Genomic DNA, 21,896 nt, shown 5'->3' on the forward strand with positions numbered 1-21,896 from the left:
GATAATTAAAAAACAAACAAAAATGTTAAATATACAATAATAACTACTTTATTGAAGTCCAACAACAACATTACAGATCTCTGTGTCCTCTTTTACAAAAAGGAAAAAAATGATCTGAGCTGGAGAGTGAAATCTTGCACTGTGAAACAAAACAAGACAACGCCACTGGTCCTGCAGGTGAACACACAGAGGACACATAATAGCTTTCTCTCGCTGAATATAAGCAATAATCCAACACTTTCAGACTCATACAGTTAATCAGAAATAGGAGCAAAAAGAAAATTGATCTTAAGCTCATGACACAAGCCAGACGGTCAGGATCAGTGTGAGTGAGAGATGTTTTACATCATCGGCTCTGGTTTATTCCTGTGAGGTTCTTCAGCTGGAAAACACAAGACAAACATCAGCCACATTTCTATCAATACATTTGAATGTAACAATCCAAATTTTGCAATATGTAGAGCCTCTGCAGTGTTACCTCATTAAAATGCACTGAATGTATAAATCTGCATAAATCTTTAAGCATGACTCAGTTATTAATATCATCATGAGGAAATGTTTCCAATTAAAAGCATAGATTACTGGACTGCATATACTCAAAAAGGAAGGGAGTATGCATATATAAAAGTGCATATGAATGATGAACATGGGGCAAAGACTCACTGTAACAGCAGCTCCCATGAGCCCCTGCACCACTGCTTCACCAGTCGACTGCACCTACAGAACAAATTGGAACAAGGAATTAGGTCAAATGTTATTTCAATAAAGGTTAACATCTGAGTCTGAACCTATACTGAACTTGTGTTTTATGTATCAAAGCATCATCTTTTCTTTTGAGGTTTTGCTTTGCATTGGGCTCCATGTTTAGGCCAACCCGGGTTGTGTGGTGGGAGGAGAATAACATTTTCTCATGACACTCATTTGAGGTCTGTTATGTAATTATTCCACTAATGGGTAAAGCCATGAAACACAGAGAGGTGGGTATTCCTACATAAGTACCAAAAGATACAACTACTCCTCACTGACTACATTTCATCTGTTCAACCCTTTGTCCAATTCTTTAATGCGGAGCACTCTACCTGTTTAGCTGTGGTGGCCATGTTGACTACATCCTGAATGCGGTTATCAAGGAAGTTCCAGGTTTCCTGGAAGTCTGGAGAGGAATCCTGAACCATCACCAGCTCTGTTGTGTTATAAATACCTGTCAGCGCTGCCCGTTTGGTGTACCAGTTCATCTACAAAAGAAAGGGGTTGGTACGGAAAGTTCATATTGTGGATTATTTTAAAGAGGTAAGGCCATTCTAAACTCAACGTGCCTTACATCACAATGCATACAGCAAACTACAGCTAGGACAACACATGGATATCTAGTCATGCAATATTATCTAATCATGCAACTAAATATATTGCAAGTTTGCCACTGATCAACAAAAACCTGATCTAAAGTCAATGGCGCAGTATTATTGAGATAGCAAGATGCACCTACATAGGCAGGTTCACAACGCACGTTAACTCTGCTGGTTACACACCCAGGGATGAGCAGCAGCACCTCTCCTACTTAGGTAAATATCTATAATAATGCATTTGATGACATGCAGTTAAATGGAGCTGCGGGTGGGACAGAGGATTGGTTGGGAGACAGCAGAGGCAGAGAGGGTCCACCGAAACCTTGTGAGGCAGCTGAACTTGCGAGATCACAAAATCACGCAAGAATCCATCTAGCCAGGCTCCATGTGTGTGTACGGAAACAATCAGCATCCTATGAGGAACTACTGGCAGCAATGACATGAGCTATGGCCGTGGTTTAACTCTAGGTGTGTGTGACCATGTGTGTGAGAAATGAATGTTTGCTTGCGAGCAACAATGGCGGCGGCTAAGGAGGTTAGCATAGATGCTGCTAGCACTGAAGGCTTTTCTCAATGGAAAAGATGTTCTGTGTGACGAAACTCAAGTGATGGTGGTGCAGTCAGTTTAGGTCCATACCTGTCCCTCAGCGAAGACGAGTACCGCTGTAAATGTTGCTTATGCCACCACACTGTAACAGACACCTGTAATCTGTCAGATGGTTTGGAGACTGTGACCTGTGCACTTCCCCTTGCTGTCAAAATCACTGCTGTGCTGCATTTCTATAGAAGTGACTGTAGTTCAATTCCAGGTATGAGTACACAGGGACAGCTGGCTTTAGCCTCCAAATCCTATGACTGATTAAAGATGTCTGTTACAGCCTGGAGGGATGAGTGCACCAACAGCTCTGTTTCCTCAGCAGAAAACGTTCACTTCTCCAACTTGCCGAATCCTCCATTTAAATAGAATTTTTTAAAGGAATGGGAGATGACACTGATGGGTTTAATTCAAGTTATGCCAAAAACACACCTATGATTAATCAAGAAACTACATTGTACGCAATGTACCACATGCTATAGACGGTTTAAATAAGGCCCTGACTGTCCGAAAACCACTTCTAACATTACTATCAGGATGAAACGGAAGCAAGACTAGATTATGTAAGGGACAATAAATGATGAGGTGTCCCAATATAAGATAATAATGAATGAGGCTGTGATGAAGAACACTTTGAAAGTCCATTTTCCTAATATGAAGACATTTCAGGGCGTACTTTCATGCTTAAACCATGGCCAAAGGAAAGACAGAAGAACTGAAAATCATCAGTCTATCTTTTAAATTTCTTCTGGCCAATGTGTTGCTGAGAGAATATGCTTCAACCCCTAGTTAGTTTAAATTCATCACTAGTTTTGCTCTGGTTACTTGCAGCCAAATATAAGCCAAGTATGGATTTAGGATGAGGATTAAACCTTTGACTGGAGCTATGATAAGATACTCACTTTTAAAGGCGCCTGCCGGCTAATCAGTAGTGAGTCATTTCTATGGCCATGGTGTAAAGCAGGGAGAGTGTCAGGTGTTGGCGGGGGGAGTAACCTGGGAGGTGGCAGGCCTGATATTGTGGGGGTGGTGATGAAAGGGGGACAGGAAGGTATGAGCAGAAGAAGAAGGGGATCGAGGGTGATAGGATCCACTCACGTCTGTGGATCGGTCTCCGGCGTAGTACCACATGTCGTCCACTAGGGTGGACAGGTGCTTCAGGCTGTCTGGGATGTTGTGAGGAAGGAGCAGGATGCTCATCGCCTGGAACACACACACACACACACACACACACACACACACACACACACACACACACACACACACACACACACACACACACACACACACACACACACACACACACACACACACACAGAAATTATGGTAGTAAAATAGAGTAAAATAGACGATGAAGCAGTGAGTCTATCCAGCCCCCCCACGAAACTCAGATCAAACTGTCAAACTAGGCAGCGTTCTAAAAACTTCTAAAAACCAACATAACAACAGACAAAATACTGGATTTGAGGCTTCGAAATGAAAAGCAATGGGTGACATCACTATAGGTTCACACTTAGGTTGACTGTTCATTGTGCTCATCACGCACACTGTACCTGTGGCCATGATTCAATGTAGGGGATGTGCATCCTCAGTCTGGTCTCAACAGCATCTCTTAGAAAGTCAGCAGTCTTCTTTGGTCTGCAACACAGTGGTCAGAGCAGACTGTGAATGAAGAGGGAGAATGCTTCTTTTGGTTTGTCTTGAGGTTAAGCTGTGTGTGCGTATACGTACTCGGCCTGGCCCAGCTGGACCTGCTTGTGTTGTTCAGCCAGGATCTCTGTCAGCTGCGAGTTGCAGTGGGCGATGAAATGTAGGACCAAGTCTCCCGCTCCATTGCTGAACATACCAGTGGAAGCAGAGGACAGGCCCAGTGTCTGGTAGCAACACAGCAACAATAACATTACACACATACAGTGCATTAGCCGAGTAACAGTCATCATTACAGGCAACCTGATATCTCCACTCCCAACCCTGTGCTCGACATTGAGTTTCTATTCTAATTTACTTTTGGGCATTTTTATGTCTTTGTCAGAGGCTGGACAATAGAGAGCTCATGTGATATGGAGGGGAGAGAGATGGAGGATGACTTGTAAACAAAAGGTCCCTGCCAGGACTCTGGGGACGCAGTCAGTCCTGGTCCAGTATCAACTTATACAGTGTGATGTAGAAACTTGAAGCCAGCAGTGCACATCCACTGAGAATGGACTTTACACTGAAGACATCTTGTGTCCAGCAGCAAAACTTTAGAAATCAACAACATTTGTTGTATATTCAGAGATTCTGGAAGTTTTAATGAGGTAGAAGGAGGAGATTACTGTTTAAGGATTTCAATGTGGAAATTTTACTTTCCAAGCAGACTATTCATATATGTCTTAATGTAGTCAGGAGAGGATCCTTAATGCCATACTATGTAAATATTGCTGAATAAAATCAACGAGTGATATTATGGATCTGTTGGTACAGGATTATGTATCTAAAGCATGCTAACTAGGGATGCACCGACACCGATTCTACTTTTACGGCAGCGGGACGTTAACCTCGGGCTCGAGGCTAGCAGCATCCCTTTGTCCCAGAGACCACTGAAAATGTGTTTGGGATGCACGAACATCTCCCAGGGGGTGCTTCCTGGACAAAAGGGGAATTTGGGAATTTTATTATCATTATTAATATTTGCCTGTCACTAAGAAAATGACAAACTTGATCAAATCACATCCATAGCATTGTTTTATATAGCAGGGCTGAGTACAGCTGATTATCTCCTCTCTTGCTGTTACTGTTAGTAATAAATAGATGTCCCCTAAGTCCACTGAGGAGCGAGACCCAGGAAAAGTATACTGATTCTGAAATGTTCCTGCAGTAGTGACCACAGCCCCGGGCATGTCAGCAATAATACCTGCTGCAAGGATCATGACAGGCTCACAATTTCCTGAGAGCCTGGTCTCACTGAGCTGCTGCTGGCTTCTTGTTATCCTTAGGTTGCACTGGGTTGCATTTTGATATGTTCAAACACTATTAAGTAAAAATGAGTATTGGGTGAAGGTAAATTATAACAGTATTATGATGTGTTCTAATGGAATGTATTAAAATTAAGGTTTTGGCAAGAAACTTAAATACATATGTTTTTGAAATCATTGTTAGAACTGTAATGGTATCACTATGTACTCATATTGGTACTCGGTACTGGCAAGTACCCAAAGGTAAGTGCTCGTACTGTATTTGGTGTAAAAAAAGAGGTATCAGTGCATGCCTAATGCTAACCATAAGCTACTGGTCATACCAGATGAAGTAAAGTTGTAGCAGCAAAACCCCTGAGTCTGTTGAATTGAGCAAGGTGTCTATGGTTGCTTATGAATTCCACTTTTCATCTGTAAGAGGAAGAATGTGTTATTTCTTCTTTCAAAAGTTCCACAGTCAAAGTTTAATGTGCGTCACACTGTGTGAGATGGAGCTAATAAACTCCATAAGATAAAATAATACCATATTTTGTGTCCTGACTATTCCCTGCGTTTGCCCCAAAGCTACTCCACTTTTCATTTCTAACAGCGGCTCACCTCAGCACCGGCCGCAATGGCTTCCAGTGACCAGCCATGCTGTGGGACGAACTCCAGAGCAGAGGTCAGGATTCGAGCTTGAAGCTGCTCCTCTGTTTCGTACTCCTCGCCCTGCTCTCCCCCCTGGTCCTGGTAACTTCCCACAGACACACGCAAAAAGTCATGTTTCAGTACAAATGAAGCACACTCATCTTGTGAGAAGAGGTCAGTTAGCAAGCCCCCTGACGAACTGAAAATGTGTTACTCCTCCCACAGCAGCCATAGTTCGGTTCATTGTTCTGTGTGTTTTTGGATTGACCGACCTGGTGTTTGGCCCGGAAGCCTCCTCAGATGCTGGATCAGACGCTGAGTCTTCCTGGGAAGCTGTTGCTGTGTCCTGATGGGCAGAGTGAGCCTGGTAGTGCTCATGGTAGGTTGTGGATGAGGATGAGGAGGAAGAGGGGGGTTTGTCAGATTTGGATTCATCCTGAAGCCTCTGCGCTGCACGGTGGAAGCCTCGTCTCAGGCTGCTGCACTGGGGCTTTGTTGCTGTTGGTGCAGCCACCACTGTAGGGAGATATATATGTTTGGTTCCAAGGACTGGGTTGGGGAGGAATGACATCTTACAAATTCAAGCTCAACAAAACATGGACATTCATAACCAAAAATACTGGGATCTTCTACAGAGACCCAAAAATGTCCAAAATGTGCTCCAAAATGCCTATCCAAAAGCCACAATGCCATTTCAAGGAAGTCAGTACCAGAGGCAACGCTGAACCTTCTGTATGTTTGACTGTGACTGTTTTTTCTAAACAGAAATGATGTGCTTTACCCAAACGTTCTAATTGAATACACTCTTCTAGAATGGTTTTTGCTTGGTCAGTTCAGTGTGAACCTGTTTCTCCACCACTTATACCAGTGGTTCCCAACCCTTTCCTTTAAGGGAACATTGACTAAGTGACATATTTTATAGATATAGTGTCATATTGTTCAATGCATACCAATAACAGTACAGAACAGCTGATAAACTGTACAATGAACCCAAACAGTGAACACAATAACTCAGAAAGTTTTTGCAAAAAAAAGAGAGCCTAGATTGCATTTCCTGATATTTTGAGGATGTTTTTGTACATTTCTCTGTCTGGGTTATCTATTTTTAAAAATATATATTTTTTACCAATCATACCTACTTAATAGGCTTTTTTTTTTTTTGGACAAAGTAAGTGTTCTCTTCTCCCTGAAGCTTGGTCATTTTCTAAAGCAGGATGAGGCTGTTAATCAGAGTGAAGGCTGTGTGAATATAGCTCGTGTTCAGGTCTTCAAAGTTTAAATCTTAAATAAGTTCATGAAATTTTCCTCACAGAAATGAACAAAATGCAGAGATAAAGGCCTACTGTTTCTCTTTCATAGGTTTTCTCACATCCTATAAAATCAACCCTTTGTGTGAATTTCTTTCTTCTCCATGTGTTCAGTGTGGTACACAGCAGTGATATAAGACAGCAGATTAAGATTCACCCTCCCCTATATAAAATGGTTAAATGTTTTTTATATTGCAGACACCTTCTACCGGAAAGAACATCTGCACACCTGGATTTAATTACATGCAGATGTTTGGATTGTTACAGACTTTAAGCCACACAAGACAAACCTTCTGTCTTGCATAAAGCTTGTGCCTGTAATTATATAGAGTGTGCAGATTCTAATGCAGAGGTTCCTTTTTGTATCACTTGATAGAGGACCTGGTATAACACCTGCCTGATATCCAGCTATTTTCCTCCAAGGGTGCCAATAATATTGTCCTATATATGGCTGCAACTAGCAACTATTCTCATTATCGATTAAACTGTCGATAATCTTCCACTGCAAACTAAATGAATATGCAAATACCAAAGTTGAACAACTTGCAGGATGAGATTATGCATTGTAGGGAAAAGTGCGATAATTGGAATGACTATGGAGTTGGTAGAACTGTGTGGGGACATAATCCTTAAGACACAAATGATGTATGGCGGGTTTTTACTGTCCTAGCTTAAAGAGTATCTCCTTATGATCCAGTGCCAACAACAACAACACATGGAAGTCAACGCTAAATATAGCCAATATAGGAGAAACATAGTGTGACAGCTTGCATAACCATAGAGAGGACGCCGCCCGTTTGCAGGGCCTTGTTTACCATTAACTACTGAGGTCTACACCCCCGTAGCACCATGTCAACCAACAATTACCCGCCTCACTTGTTCTGTAAAGCCACAGGCAACATAATGTTCTCCAATTCTGTCCTCCATGATCACCTTCTGCCACAAGTGACTTTGGCATGGACAGCTAACGTCGCCACTGGCTCCTTTCCACTTCATGCAACAAATAACGGGAAGACATTACAGGGATAATCTCCCAGGCTGTCCATTATTAACATGAGACTGCAACAACACCACCACCACCGGAGTCCTGTCTTACCGCTGCCCAGCCCCCGCAGTGTCCTTCCAGCTCGCAGACCTCTCAGCAGCGCCGCCATATTCCGCTGCCCTGTCTTTTTACACCCAGCGGCGTCACTTCAGCGCGACTCGAACCACACGCTTCATCAAGCTAGCAAGAATAAGAATGATGCTGTTTTCAAAATATAACACACTCACTTCATTTCTATTGGAGAAATGGGCAAAAGCAACACAAAATGCATTTTGTGTAAGAATTACTTTTTTTTTTATCCCTAAAATATATAGCCAACTGCACTTCTACATGGTACTTTTAATGGCCAAAACGTAAGCGTTACGGTTACAACACATTAACGATTATTTTATTTTGACATTTCTAACCGGAACACACTTTTCTTACTTTGGGTAACTTGACAGTGAAACTTCCGTCAAGATATCGGCTGAGTAAGTGAGTACATTCGATTGAACTGTCCTTTTATTTCAGTAATTTAACCACTGGAGATATTAAGAACAATCATACAAAACTGTGAGTATACTTGTGTTCGCTGGTAGCCATGAACCAGACTCTGTCAGCCTCAACAACGGCCTTATGAACCTAATAAACACCGGCGTCTTCTGCGTCACGCTGTTCGCTGTACGTGCAGCTAGCTAACCTTTGCTTTACACCCGTGTCAACAAACAACTGACCCGCTCAGTAGTTCGGGTTAATTCACTTTTACATTTTAAGGCTTAAAGCTAAAATATATAACCACGTTTCTTGGCCATGTATTGACGTTATAGAAAGGACTAATAGGACTCCAGAGAAGCTTCCAGACCAGTCCACAGTTTCCACATGTCAACACCATTCAAATAAAACACTAGTCATTGTTACAATGGGCTAGCTACTGACGGCTAGCTGCTCTTATAACAACGATAATCCCTGACTCATATCATTTCACTCATTGGACTGACTTCTGGTTTTAACGTTTTGAGTCGTGGCTGAATATAATCATGGATGTGTTAGTAGAGCTTATTATGTTTGTTCTAACCGATAATGTGGTCGTGGTGGTACAACGGTACTGTCTGACTGGATCATCTCCAGTGTCTTCACTTTAAGATGATCCACAGACAGAGTGGTCGTTTTTTCTTTAATTATAACAACTTTTCAATAAGACTTTCTATATGTTGTTGTTGTTGTAATGTAATGTACACATTTTTTAAAAAAAACTTGAGCAACCAACAACCAGTTTCCCCCTGGGATCCATAAAGTATTTCTGATTTCTTTCTATAAATGTGGACTTTTCTCCAGGAAGTCATGGCAGACCTTGGCGTTAAAGCGGGAGACAAGGTGCTGTTGGTTTGGGCTCAGCCTTCAGCACCAGCAGCCCTGAAACAGTGTGCAGAGGAACTGGGTGCCATTGTGGGTGCAGACGGCAAAGTGTCCGTGGAGAACATGGAGAGATTATCGCTGTGTGAGTGACTCTTTAGTCAAAATAACTCCAAAACAGTTGCTTGAGTGGTTTCAGCATGGAGTGTGACAATTGAATCAAAAGTCAGGAGTAAAATGATCCTCTCCTCTCCTCTCCTCTCCTCAGCCTCCCATTCAGCATCCACCTTTGACTGTGTGCTCTCTTGCCTTCTGGCTGACAGCTCCTCCGTCCACAGCTCCGAGACTCTAGCAGAGTTAGCCAGAGTGCTCAAACCTGGCGGGAAGCTAGTCCTGGATGAAGCAGTTACAGGTGAGAAAGAAAGTGTTGTTCTAAATTCCTTTATGATGAGGAAAATACAATGATTTGCACCTTTATGTTGGAAAAAGTCATAAGAGGAAGGATTTTTCCAAGGTGGACTCACATCATGTCATTAAAAATGGAAAAGTACACAACATTCTGATTAACACAGGTTTAATCCCCTCAAAACTTAATGAGAATAAATAAACTTGGCATTGCTCTGACTGTGTTCCAGGAGCTGACGCACAGAATGTGAGGACTGCTGAGAAGCTGATGTCAGCTCTGAAGTTGTCGGGCTTCATGTCAGTGACTGAGGTGAGTGAGTGGGTTCACACGTGTGGTCATTAATGTACACTGGACAGGAGAGGGAGGAGTTGCACTTACCAAACCACAATGTACAGATGACATGAGAACACAAGTAAATCTGACATCAGTCGACCCTTGTGCTTCCTCCCTGTCCAGGTCAGTAAAGCAGAACTCAGTCCTGAGGCGTTGAGCTCCCTCAGAACCGCCACTGGTTACCAGGGAAACACTCTGTCTAGAGTCCGCATATCTGCCTCCAAACCCAACTTTGAGGTGGGATCATCCAGCCAGATTAAACTGTCATTTGGGAAAAAGACGCCCAAGCCAGGTAGGTTTATAAGGCCTGTTTTCTTGTTTTTCTTCATCTGTCACCTGCGCCTGCCTCTGAACCCACTGGTCAAAATTTGACAAAACTATAATATGTCTCATATTGGTCAAAATGACTCTGACTGACCCAATGGGGCTCCTCTGAGGACAGTTCAGCAACCCTGGCGTAAGAGTTGAGACTTTTTTCTTCTTCTCATATTTTCATACAAATTTGCATCTAAAACAATGTTATAAGTTCTGCTTTCTGGTGTTTATGGTCATCATTTTAATCTTTGTGCAACTGGCCTTAAAGGGATTTTTTGAAGTGGGGTTCTATGAGGTACTATCTTAAAAACATCACTATCAGAGTAAGTGTACTCTATATTTAAAATAATTTCACCACTTGCCATCACACAGCGCTTTCCCACAGGAAACTGAAGCCGTTATATCCATTGATGATCTCTTCAAAACCACCAGACTCCATTAACAAAAACAGCAATTTCACCTTGCTGAACACAGGAGTTGCTGGTCCACTGTTGCCTCGGTCGGTTAAATTGTGTGACTGTGTGAGGAGTGTGGTGGATTTGGAGAGAGCAATCTAAGGCTCCTGTAAAGTAAAACTGTGAACATATTGCAAATATACTTTATACTTAACTGAGGATAACTGATTTTTTTTAGGTGGCTAAAATACATTTTGTTGAGTATTTGTATTTACTGATGTTACTCAGTGTCAGTTTGCTGTGACGTTGTATCATCTGTTGATGTGAAGCAAACATCTGTGGTTTCAGCAGAGAAACCTGCTCTGGATCCCAAGACTGTCAAAATGTGGACGCTGTCAGTCAATGACATGGATGATGATGATGTGGTGAGTTCTGGATGTTGTTATCTTTGTTCTAATGTAGAACCAATAAATAAATAGTTTTGATCAGTAACAACCTCATATTGTTATGCATGTTAAGAGCCACTCTTAATGAATTTCCTAAAGAAGCGTATCTGTCATGCACATGTCTTTCTGTATACTGTACTCCCTGCATTTACTGAGTCCTCTATTGTCTGTCCGGTTCCGTCTCTCTAGGATCTGGTGGACTCTGATGCTCTGCTGGATGAAGATGACTTGAAGAAGCCAGACCCAGCTTCTCTTAAAGCACCCAGCTGTGGAGAGGGAGCCGGCAAGAAGAAGAAAGCCTGCAAGAACTGGTGAGTTCTTTCAAAAATATTATTGTACATTTATCTGTGCGTTGGAAAGCATTTGAACACTATATGATGCAATATGTTGCATGTTTGTGTAGCTCATGTGGTCTTGCTGAAGAGCTGGAGCAGGAGAGCAAAGGAAAACAAAAGACTAACCTACCAAAATCTGCCTGTGGAAGTGTGAGTATATGTATTTAGATTGCTCCATTTCAAATTCTCACCATGTTTGAGCAGTTTTCTATCATACTTCATTTCTTTCTGTGGCAGTGTTACCTTGGTGACGCGTTCCGATGTGCCAGCTGTCCGTACGCGGGGATGCCGGCGTTCAAACCAGGAGAGAAGATTGTGCTGGACAACAAGACCCTGACAGACGCTTGAAATGTCACAGTTCTGCTCCTGATTGAAACATTACATTCCTTTTTTTCCCCTCCATCCACCCTGAGTCACAACTCCTCTCTGCAGACACTGAATGGAAGGCTGCTCACTGAAGATGTGACGGGGATCTGTGCGATTGAATCTACAACACACAGTCTTGTTTCTGATGTTCTGATTGTGATGCCTTCATGTACCAGCAATAGTCATGTTCACTTAAGTTCAGTTTAAGATTTTGCCAATGCAGCTACGACAATGAGCCAGAGTGAGACTTGAATGAAAAAAGTGCACCGTCATTGCAGTTTTCCTCCTGCTGCTGTTAATTATGCAAATGATGGCGTGAGAATCTCCTCTAAAGCTTCTAGCAAGTATTTAAAAGCACTGAAATGCATTTCATCGTTTCATTTGAAGTTCTATTTACATCTAACCACTGACAGTTACAATATAAAGCAGAAACTACAGAATGTTTACCAGTACAATTTGAGCATTCAGAGGTCCATACAAACAGTATAAAAACTGTCCAGTTCAAGCTTAATTATGTATATAAAGGCAAACAGTTTGGCAGTAAGATGAGTTGTTGTCTTTTCTTCATTTTAATACAACACTCTAGAGCCACACTTCTGTTCCCTCAGTGTGAGTGTGGCTAATAGTCGTCTGATGGTACAATCTCATACAGTACATATCAGCACATTACTTCATCACTATTGGGACTCCAGATGACAATGAGTGGTTCTCAGTGAACATACAGTGTCTGGCAGTAACAGTCTTTGAAATAATGTTAGAGTAAAAGCATTTTGAGCAGCGATGTCCCTGCAGTCTGTTCTTCAAACACAAGAGAACTTGACAAGAGAGGTACCAAACACTGGGCAGCCAATAGAAAACTTTATAAAACATTCCTATAACACGTTTGGATTTGCTAGATGGGTGAACCAGTAATTCTTAAAAGTTGCTGTGGTAAAATATAAACTGGTGACCTTAATAGGTTACTTTAACCCATACCATTTTGCATCCCCAACTGGCTGGACACACAGCAACTGTGAGCAGTGTGTTACGGCTGCCTCCCTGGAATATCCACCCGCCGGTTCAGTGACCTCTGTGATGGATTTCAGTGTTTATTTATTGTAAAATAGTGAAATACTGCAGCAGTTACTTATGGGTAGTCATTAATATGAATTATTAAGAATATTATTAGTAACATTACAACAACAGGGATGTGGTGGGCAGTTTTTATGTTCCACAGTCTTAAAACACTGACTTCCGCTCAGTGTTGGGGATAATAATGGTCAGATATTGAGTGATGGCAGCTTCAGTCAGAACAATAAACCACAGTTGTTAAAGATGCATCCAAAACACAAACGGTTATGTGAGGTAAAGTCTTTAAAGAGTCACTTCTTCAGCCAGATGCTCCACATCACTGAGACTGGACGCTGAAGTCCATCTTTATGTCTCCTAAACTGGGTTCAAAGGTGAGGCTGTAAGACACAGCGGCTCTGCCATCGCCTGAGCTCTCCCACGGCGACCTGAGGAAATACACTCCCTGTTTCCTGTGTCGACTCCACTCGCACTCGCCCTGCAAGGAAAGCACCGTGAATCTGTCAGACAATCCAACACCAACACTCCTAACTGTGCACGTCACTGAACTTCATGCAGCTGCTACCAACTCATCCTGTCTGATACTGTTTTTGGATCTGTTTGGGTTTAGTGACAACTAATTCAAAAGTTGTGGCCCTAATAGACTGCTGCAGGAATGAGTCCTAAAACCCAGAACTGAGTTAGCATGTTAGAACCTAGATTTAAATTCCTTCTCTTTAAAGTCAATGGGTTTTTCTGAATGGGTTTTTGGTTAAATGCCTGAAATAAGGTCTGTGGTTTCCACGTTTTGCTCTGTGACATAGAAACATCAGTAAATACCCCACCCCTTAAGGCGGTTGCTGGAAGTGGCTAAATGAGACTACAGAGGCTGACGTTGACATTAAACATCAGCACGTCGCACACAGAGGCTTATCTACTCACTAGTCTGCCTTTACAGCCTCGTTGTGTTTATACTCGCAAACTATTCTAACTCAAACTTTACAGCTTGTAGATCTTAATTACATTCCATTTTTACTTCTGGCGATCGCGTTACGCTTCAAACATCATTACATCATCAACATCATTAGCTGCAGTAAGATGAGTGCAGCAGACAACAAAAAAATACAGCAAGCGGGAAAATCTGAGGGTACAAAGATGACCGGTGAAGGCTGTCATACCTGCTCACTGATTGGTCCAATCAGACCTGCACTGACAGAAATGTCATCGGTCAGATGATACTCCATCCACAACACGACACCGTGGCAACGACCAGTCCTGTAACAGACATTTAAACAGACTATTAACAACTCTGTAAAGAGAATATGTGAATAGCACATTGCAGGGGACATCAGGTCTAGCTGTTCAGATTCACTTTTGCAAAATCGTGGCTCCAAATGGGAACTATAAGGAAGAGAAGTGTGAACCAGGAAGCCTTTCCTCTGGTTCTTGAAGCGGTTCCACTCAGATTTAACAACAGTCAAGAATAAATCATCTTATTAGGAATAAACCTGCCTCCTGCGTCTACGCTACTGTCTATTTTAACATCGCTCATAATGGTGGTTACTTGGAGAGCTTAATATTTTCTGATGTGATAAGCGCTGTAAAGTTTGACAAACAGTGACTTAGAAAAAAAACAAAACAGTTTTTATCTTATTTCTAAGTTGGTCGTACTGACCGAGGACAACTCAGTACCTTATGAGAGGCAGTGAGCCCTGACTGCTGATTGACTCCTGAGGGACGCGCTGTGTGAAGTCAAAGGTCATGACGGCTGAGGACTGGGTCAGAGCACGGCACGGGTACTCCCAGAGAGGATGGGGCTCCGCCTCACGGGACTCGCGGAAATCCAGAGATTGCTGTAGGGACAGATGGATTGATTCTGAGATCTGATTTTGGAACCACAGGGGAAAGTCAAACTCAAACCATCAAACAATTTATCCAGGTGTTCATCTGCTGTTATGGATTCTGTTTTCTGGTCAGGAGGTTACTCTAAAAGTAAAAACAGAATGCTAAGATAAATATAATGCAACATGACACGTAAATGATATGCATGAAAATCTTACCTGGACCATTTCGTCCATGGGTGTGACGTCAAAGCCCTCACATGTTCCACACGGTGCTCGTATCCTCCACAAATCCTAACAGACATCATAGAGACAAATTTAAACTTGAATATTTATTATTACATTTTATTTCTATAAAATGAAAATCTAGCCAATTAGAACTTTGCATTAAACCATTAAAAAAATATTATAGCCTTTAATAGAGAACTTCAGTTTCCTATACAAAGTCAAGGACATCCTGAATGAGGCAAAACAGACATACAAAAAGCAACAATGGTTGTCCCTTCTTTTAAATGTTAGAAGTAATTTAAATGCATGAAAAATATTCCCATGTGTCTCACCTGGAACTCTACAGCCATCATGTGAAGTGTGGCGGAGCAGGGCAGGATGGTGGCGTTGGGCCGGAGAAGGCCTGCCAGGGTGGTCCGACAGTACCAGAAGAACAGGGAGTGCCAGGGTAAGAGGCTGGTGCTGAAGTACGGTTCACCCATCAGGACTGAGATCTGGAAGAAGAGATACTTTACACTCACTGCAGAGATACACAGTTCTGACCTTTAGTTGGATTAACAAATAGCACAAAACACATGTGGGCGGGATTACTGGCTTCAAACATCAGATGGGTTTAAACGTTTGGTTTACTTCGCAACATTGCTTGAGATCACGCAATATAAACTGCATTTAACGAGCCAAACACACTCAAACAAACTCACTCCAGTTGCTCTCTCAGCAAACTATGTCTTAATAGTAGACTAGTGCAGTTTATCTGATGGGTTTATCACTAAAGCAGTGGTTCTACCTCACGAGGAGGAGTCTCTCGAATCGTTTGTCAGACAACCTGTTCCTCGTCAGAGTCAGCACAAGACCGACTAGGTTAAACAGCCTCTCCACGGCGTCGCTCTGATACATTTCTTGGATATTGTAGTGAAACATTCAGTAACTATGATGTGATTACTGAATTTAGGAACATTAATGTATTACATTACTGTGTTACAGACAAATGTAGGGCACTGACTCGAGAATTAGTGCTTACCACTGAGCCACCTTTTAGCAATGTTTGCATAAATTGATGATGTGGTAATTTTGTCAAGTATTTCAAATTCACCTTAAACTTTTTGGATTGTTACAGTAGTTTCTGTTTAACAAACCAATGTTAATACCAACAGACCTTTTTCACATTTTGACATGAAATAGACTCAGGTTTTACCAAGGATACTAATTAAGGTTCCGTTCCACTTAGTGTAGCAGAGCCTTTCAAGTGAGCCAACATGCACAATACTCTGTTTGCACTGAATGGAACGGAACCTTACTCAGTACCATTGGTAACACTTGTGTTTACCCTACTATTTCATGTCAAAATTGCTGCTGTGAAAAAGGTCTATAAAGGCAGACGGCAATGCACGTCACTGAAGGATTGGTCCAAAGGTACCTGTTCAGCTCCTACATCATTACTGGTCAGCTGCTCAGGCCTGATCTCCAGCAGCTCCACACCTCCTTTCATCGAGTTGGCTTCCAACACCTGCAGAGAAGAATGTCTAGCATCAGCACTGTGTTATTGTGTTGAAACACCTAGAAGTGTACAAATGATCAAAGATCATCTGACAGTTCTCAAAGTTCTTGTTTACCTGTTCAATAACCTGTTTGGACATTCTGGAGTTTTCCAAACCGTAGACCTAGAGAGAATAAAAAGACAATATCAGAGTCTGATGGTATTTGGTTTGTAAAGCTACAGTACGGGCCCACATGGTCTAACCGGAGTACCTTTTTGGCTCCAAGCACGTGAGCAAAAACAGGAAGCAGACTTCCATCACTGACGCCAAGACACACACTGTCCTCCCTGAGAACCTGGAGTTAACACAGCGGGCAATCAGAGAACAGTCATATCCATTCATTCACTGACAGCTGGGACTCTGGTAGGCCACCACTCACACTGCGCAGCGCGCTGACGTAGCTCTCTGTACGCCGCCGGTCGTTGAGTTCGCCAAACCGCGGCCGGGTCCAAACCAGGTGAGCCTGGCAGGTACAGCACGGCCGAGAGGGAGGAGCGTCAGTCTGTGGGTCCTGTTTACTGAGAACATCAACATACAGAACATTTAGAGCGTGGCACCAGAACTAACTCTACTTGTGGTATTTATAGTTGATATTCATTCAGCTTCAAAATATTTCTACTCAGATTACCCTTCCCTTGTTTTTTAATAACATATTTTTATGTATTAACCCTATTTTAAGTAAAATTTGCCAGGATCAGGAACACAAGATGTTTCTCTCTTGAGATGGTCACTGGGCGATTATAACAGGCATAAATATTTGTCATGACATGGACACCACGTGTTGGACCTGACCAGCCTCTGTCAGTTCATGCCATTATTGGGCTGATATCATACAGTCTGATCCCTGCATTATACTATACATACTGGTTTTTATCTGGTAAGCTTTATTGAACATTTTGAAGATTATTTATTTGATTTTAAAAATGATGTCTATATTTGACATCCTACTTTCCATTTTATATCTGTCATATTATTTTATCATTTTGTTTTACACAATGGTTATTGACCATAGCTCAGATAAATAAATAAAAACAATTCTCTGATGTGTAGAAACTCCATTTGAGGAAGACTGTGTGATCTAACTAAAAGCTCCAGAACAGCTACTAAATGGATCTTTAGGCTATATCATATCCAGTGTGCTGTGTCTGAGCTGTTACCTGTGAGACTGCAGGCTGTACCACAGGCTGTAGTCATCATGGCAGACAGTCAGGCTCAGCTGCTGTCCTTCTGTCACCCTGGTCTCCACAGGCAGGAAGTACACACTCTGCATCCAGTGGTCCCGCCACTGAAACGCAGCACAGTGATCAGCAGGGGGTGATGGGAGCATGGCTCACAACATCATAACATCATGTCCAATAACTCACCGGAGCCCTCTTTGGCTGTGGGTATGTCCAGCTGGGAGCCATGGTGCACACAATGCTTCCACTGGGGTCCATGTCGAGGTCCCACCAGGACAGGATGACCTGGGCCCGCCCGCCAGACTCAGCTGCAAACTGGGAGGAGTGGGACTGGAACGCGCTGCTCACTGGCTTACTGAAATCCACACTGAGAGGGGGAGGGTGGAGTGCAGGGGGAAATGTTCACAATGACGTTGAGAGAACACAATAAAGGGTGAGAAACGTGTTTCTCACTTCCATACCTGAACATGGTGCACAAAGGACCCAGTGGGGTGAAGCTGCGAGGAGACACCTGGCTCAGCTGGATGTCACACACTGAATGAGCTCCGGCACAGCGGCTCACGGCGGGCGGCGGGACCAGACGAGCCCCCTCCACCTCTACCGGCTGCAGCTGAGCCCAGCTCCACAGCAACTCCGACTCCACCAGCTGGGCGTAAACAGTGGCCCGGTGAGGGACCGCCTCACAACCGTCCTACAGGGTGGAGGGACAAGAGGAGATGAATTGGACCACCAGCTAGGATTATGCATTTTATCCACACTGTCTGTATTTATCAGACTTTTCTAGTATTAAAAACTTCATGCAAACACTTTAATACAACTACACACACACACACAAACACACACCTGGACCAGATTTTGGTGAGCATGTTCATAGCTGGGCAGGGCTCCTTCACCTATCAGTTCTGTATCAAACAGTTCTGTGATCAGAATGTTGGCCTTCGTTTGCATATCTCCATCTGTATTCAATTACAAACACAGCACATCAACAGACATTCCAACAGACTTCATGCCCTTTATGCAGACCTCCCTCAGGACACACAATTAAAAAGACCAGATTCCATGGGATTTGTGATGTTCACACTGTCAGGAAAAACTCTGATCTGAAAATCTGATTTGGACTTATTGTGCAGCAAGTGTGAACTTAGCCTGAAGGACATTAATATTCATACAGTGCCACTGTGTGTGTGTGTGTGTGTGTGTGTGTGTTTTTTTTTGTGTGTTTCTCCCTGACCTGGCCCCACAGTGACATCAGTGGAGTGTTTGTTAATAATCTTGATCTTCTCGGAGAAGCCGTTCTTCTCCACGATGCACTGCGCTGCCTCTGCCATGGGCTTAAAAACCTGCAGAACACAAAGGAAGCAGAGACGACGGCAGCAGCTGCATCACTTGTTGGGCTAGAGACTGACGGGTGTTAGGGTAAATTAGTGACAGGAGACAAACCTGAAGCCCTACAACAATAAAGCCTGTTAGCACTTAAATGATTAGTTGATTAATCAAATAGCCACAAGTAGATGGACAGACTCGACATTTGAGTAAAATACATGCAGCTCTGTCCAGCCATGTCACAGTCAAAAAGCAAAAAGTGAATTTAGCGAACATTCTAAAATTTCAAAGAGCCTCATTTTGTTATTTTTCCAGTGTGAGCATGCTACACACTAAAATGACAGGTGGAATCCTTGTACAGTATGTAATTAGGACACAGATCCAGACTGTCAACAACAATGTATATCTGTGTTTACAGTGTGGGACAAAAATACCTATAGCTTCTGAACCAGACGCCGTATCCACAGCACCAAGGAAGTCCCAAACTACTTTTTTTTTTTTTTAGAGTGGTCAGGGTGTTTTTCTGTTAACTCAAATCATGGATAAATTCTACTTTAACCATTTCATTTAATCCTGAAAATCTTGATATGGACTTTGGGACAGTGACATGGCAACATACTGCCGAATCATATTTACCCTTTGTCGACTGTACACAGTGTTATTGTCTTTGAATCTTGTTAGCATAATGTTAGCTCTCTGGCTCGAGTGAACTAGAAATATCTTGTATGTCGTATCTAAGGTTCGTCCTATTTACTGGAGTCCATTGCATAAGAACCTTATATGATGGTTTGATGTTCCAGGTATTAGTCAACCCCTCAGTTGTTACCAGGGAAACAGAGTTATCGCTTGTAAAAACTTTACTTTAAAAACTTAAGATTTTGATTGCAAAACACATTAAAATATAAATGAATGGTCTTGTTTTTTTCCTTTGGCAAGTGTCCATGGTATAAGCAGGATAATGCTCTCTGAGGTGTCCATTATCAGGAATGAATGGACTTCCCGTTATCCATTAATTCCTGATAATGGACACCTCGTCAGGTATTATACCTTATGTAAATGATAATATTATATATAGAAGTGCATCTCTACCTCCACAGCATAGCAGAAGTCAGCTCCAGCAGTGACAGCCATCATGGACAGTAGGCCAGTTCCTGTCCCAATGTCCAGGATGATGACCTTCTCCCCACGGGCCTTCACTCTGGCTACAGCTGCCCGGATTCCCTGGTAGTACTTCACATTCTGGAAGCATAAAGTACATCAGCTGTGTCAGTGCTGAACAAGATTCAATAAAGTCAGTTTGGTGCCTCATCATCAAATTTACTACAAGGAGTTTTGAATTGGTTATGAAAGAGTTAATACTAATGCCTCTACATGACCTACATAAACAAACAAGACCACCAGCAAGAACACACAATAGTTATTCTTAATGCCTGCCACCGGGTCAGATTCCCCATTAAATCAATGAAACAATGCGTTGGGAAACATTACCACTTTTGTCCACCAGAATCAAGACAAAATGGAAATTCCTTGTAGCTGCTTTAATGGATAGTATAGAGTATGAATTGCATATCGACAGTATGTACACTTGCCGGTTTCACAATGTGTTTTTTAATGTAATCATTATTATCAGAGGCATATAGCCTTTTGTTTTGACCTGGAAAGAGTCTGGTTTTGATACCCTGTCAAAGATCACACACACAAAACAACAATCATATACAGAAGCCCCCCTGGCATGCAACAGTCACATATAGATGATGACTAAAAAATTTGATCAGACAAATACTTCCACCAGAGAAACTAGTGTGGGTCTTCTCAGACCGTTTCTGAATTGTTTCAGTAGAGGTCGATGTCAGCACTCACCCTGTCATGGTCATGCAGCATGTCTGCATAACAGGACCTGAAAGACAAACATGTTCAACTGATCAACAGATTCACATAGATCAGTGTTTGTGTGACTGATGCATTTGTTTGAGTAACTTGCAGCTAACTTTTTGTCATTAATGTCATTCATTAACCAGCCCACAGCCCGCCTACCTCCCATAGGAATGTGGTGATTCTTTCATTCTTTTTTAACAAAGGGTAAATAAGACTTACATTTCCTAACAGTCCTAATAATGAAGGATCTCTACATTGTGATTGGTTCACATTGTTGTCACCACTGTAGTTCAGTGTCATGGTACAGTGTGGTATGAACACTGACTGATAATGTACTGTGTATAATTGCTTTTCTACAGTATTCAATTCTATTGAATTAGTGTAACTAATACAAAAAATACTGAATTCTCTTCATTAAGTGTATAATATATAGGAAATACTTTGTTCACCATAGAGTACTGGCAACTTTCTTTTTTAACTGTAAAATGTCCTGTTCACTAAATGGTCACGAATAAAAAAACAAAAAGAGAGCTGGGGTTTCCTTTTAGGACACAGTGTACCGTACTGCGTTTGAACCCTGTCACAATAAAGCTGACAAACACTCAGTGGAAAAGGACTTTTTATGGATTTATAAGCGCAGTTCTTTCCTCCAGTAAACATGGCGGCCGAACAGGAAGCACATTTTCTAACTGTCAGTAATAAGTTGTAATGAGTTTCAGTGTTATTACAAATGTCCACCGACAACATGAAAACGTGTGTAGCCTGTGTCCATGCTGTGATGCTAGCTCGGAGCTACCTGGCTATCTCCTGGTGGTAGTCGTACTCCTCACTCTCCTCCACCCAGTCTAACGCTCCTGTGGTCGGGTTGGCTCTCCCACAGAAGGTCTTCATCTCGGCCACAACTGTTACAACGCTCCGCTAAGACGTGGCGCTAAATACAAGCTGAATATTCAACACAAGCCTGATAGGAAATTGTGTTACAGAAGCAGCGTTACCCCAACGGGAGCGGCCATCTTTCCCAGTGACGTCACAAACTCTCTGGGTCACGTGACTGGAATTTTGGT

At 42.4% G+C, this 21,896-nt stretch overlaps 3 protein-coding genes across 6 annotated transcripts; 1 reads left to right on the forward strand and 2 right to left on the reverse strand.

Moving 5' to 3' along the window:
* Nucleotides 1–25: 25 nt before the first annotated feature.
* On the reverse strand, nt 26–8,057 carry coq9 (coenzyme Q9 homolog (S. cerevisiae)). The gene is made up of 9 exons (XM_051383305.1): nt 7,926–8,057; nt 5,795–6,038; nt 5,493–5,628; nt 3,673–3,815; nt 3,495–3,579; nt 3,040–3,144; nt 1,080–1,235; nt 664–717; nt 26–382 (listed from the first exon to the last, which is right to left on the reverse strand). The coding sequence occupies exons 1-9, from the start codon at nt 7,981–7,983 to the stop codon at nt 347–349; spliced, it is 1,017 nt and encodes a 338-aa protein (XP_051239265.1). The 5' UTR covers nt 7,984–8,057; the 3' UTR covers nt 26–346.
* A 192-nt stretch (nt 8,058–8,249) lies between these two features.
* On the forward strand, nt 8,250–12,346 carry ciapin1 (cytokine induced apoptosis inhibitor 1). 4 transcript variants are annotated; one of them, XM_051383323.1, is made up of 9 exons: nt 8,250–8,348; nt 9,189–9,351; nt 9,475–9,618; nt 9,842–9,921; nt 10,069–10,237; nt 11,004–11,080; nt 11,291–11,412; nt 11,505–11,586; nt 11,674–12,346. In XM_051383323.1, the coding sequence occupies exons 2-9, from the start codon at nt 9,195–9,197 to the stop codon at nt 11,782–11,784; spliced, it is 942 nt and encodes a 313-aa protein (XP_051239283.1). In that variant the 5' UTR covers nt 8,250–8,348; nt 9,189–9,194; the 3' UTR covers nt 11,785–12,346. The 4 variants fall into 4 exon arrangements, with proteins under 4 accessions (XP_051239283.1, XP_051239286.1, XP_051239285.1 ...); XM_051383326.1 differs by having other exon boundaries at nt 11,007–11,080; XM_051383325.1 differs by having other exon boundaries at nt 8,296–8,344.
* A 2-nt stretch (nt 12,347–12,348) lies between these two features.
* On the reverse strand, nt 12,349–21,866 carry prmt7 (protein arginine methyltransferase 7). Its single transcript, XM_051383197.1, has 17 exons — nt 21,629–21,866; nt 20,818–20,854; nt 20,047–20,196; nt 18,866–18,974; nt 18,478–18,590; nt 18,096–18,325; nt 17,821–18,001; nt 17,614–17,741; nt 16,836–16,974; nt 16,668–16,751; nt 16,532–16,579; nt 16,336–16,425; nt 15,251–15,412; nt 14,910–14,984; nt 14,542–14,702; nt 14,028–14,124; nt 12,349–13,348 (listed from the first exon to the last, which is right to left on the reverse strand). Exons 1-17 carry the CDS (start codon nt 21,721–21,723, stop codon nt 13,190–13,192), a joined length of 2,058 nt encoding a protein of 685 aa, XP_051239157.1. The 5' UTR covers nt 21,724–21,866; the 3' UTR covers nt 12,349–13,189.
* Nucleotides 21,867–21,896: the final 30 nt, after the last annotated feature.

Source organism: Dicentrarchus labrax, unplaced genomic scaffold, assembly GCF_905237075.1.
Source record: "Dicentrarchus labrax unplaced genomic scaffold, dlabrax2021, whole genome shotgun sequence".
Lineage (NCBI taxonomy): Eukaryota > Metazoa > Chordata > Actinopteri > Moronidae > Dicentrarchus > Dicentrarchus labrax.

Excerpts from the sequence above, each read along its gene's own strand:
- coq9 (XM_051383305.1), bottom strand. The coding sequence starts at position 7,983 with ATGGCGGCGCTGCTGAGAGGTCTGCGAGCTGGAAGGACACTGCGGGGG. Across the intron at positions 5,629-5,794 it reads GCTTCCGGGCCAAACACCAG|TTACCAGGACCAGGGGGGAG; the intron begins GTCGGTCAATCC and ends GTCTGTGGGAAG. Across the intron at positions 718-1,079 it reads TGGCCACCACAGCTAAACAG|GTGCAGTCGACTGGTGAAGC; the intron begins GTAGAGTGCTCC and ends TTTGTTCTGTAG.
- ciapin1 (XM_051383323.1), top strand. The coding sequence starts at position 9,195 with ATGGCAGACCTTGGCGTTAAAGCGGGAGACAAGGTGCTGTTGGTTTGG. Across the intron at positions 11,413-11,504 it reads AAGAAAGCCTGCAAGAACTG|CTCATGTGGTCTTGCTGAAG; the intron begins GTGAGTTCTTTC and ends ATGTTTGTGTAG. Across the intron at positions 11,587-11,673 it reads CAAAATCTGCCTGTGGAAGT|TGTTACCTTGGTGACGCGTT; the intron begins GTGAGTATATGT and ends TTTCTGTGGCAG.
- prmt7 (XM_051383197.1), bottom strand. The coding sequence starts at position 21,723 with ATGAAGACCTTCTGTGGGAGAGCCAACCCGACCACAGGAGCGTTAGAC. Across the intron at positions 18,002-18,095 it reads CCTTTGTGCACCATGTTCAG|TGTGGATTTCAGTAAGCCAG; the intron begins GTATGGAAGTGA and ends TCCCCCTCTCAG. Across the intron at positions 14,985-15,250 it reads TGATGGCTGTAGAGTTCCAG|GATTTGTGGAGGATACGAGC; the intron begins GTGAGACACATG and ends GATGTCTGTTAG.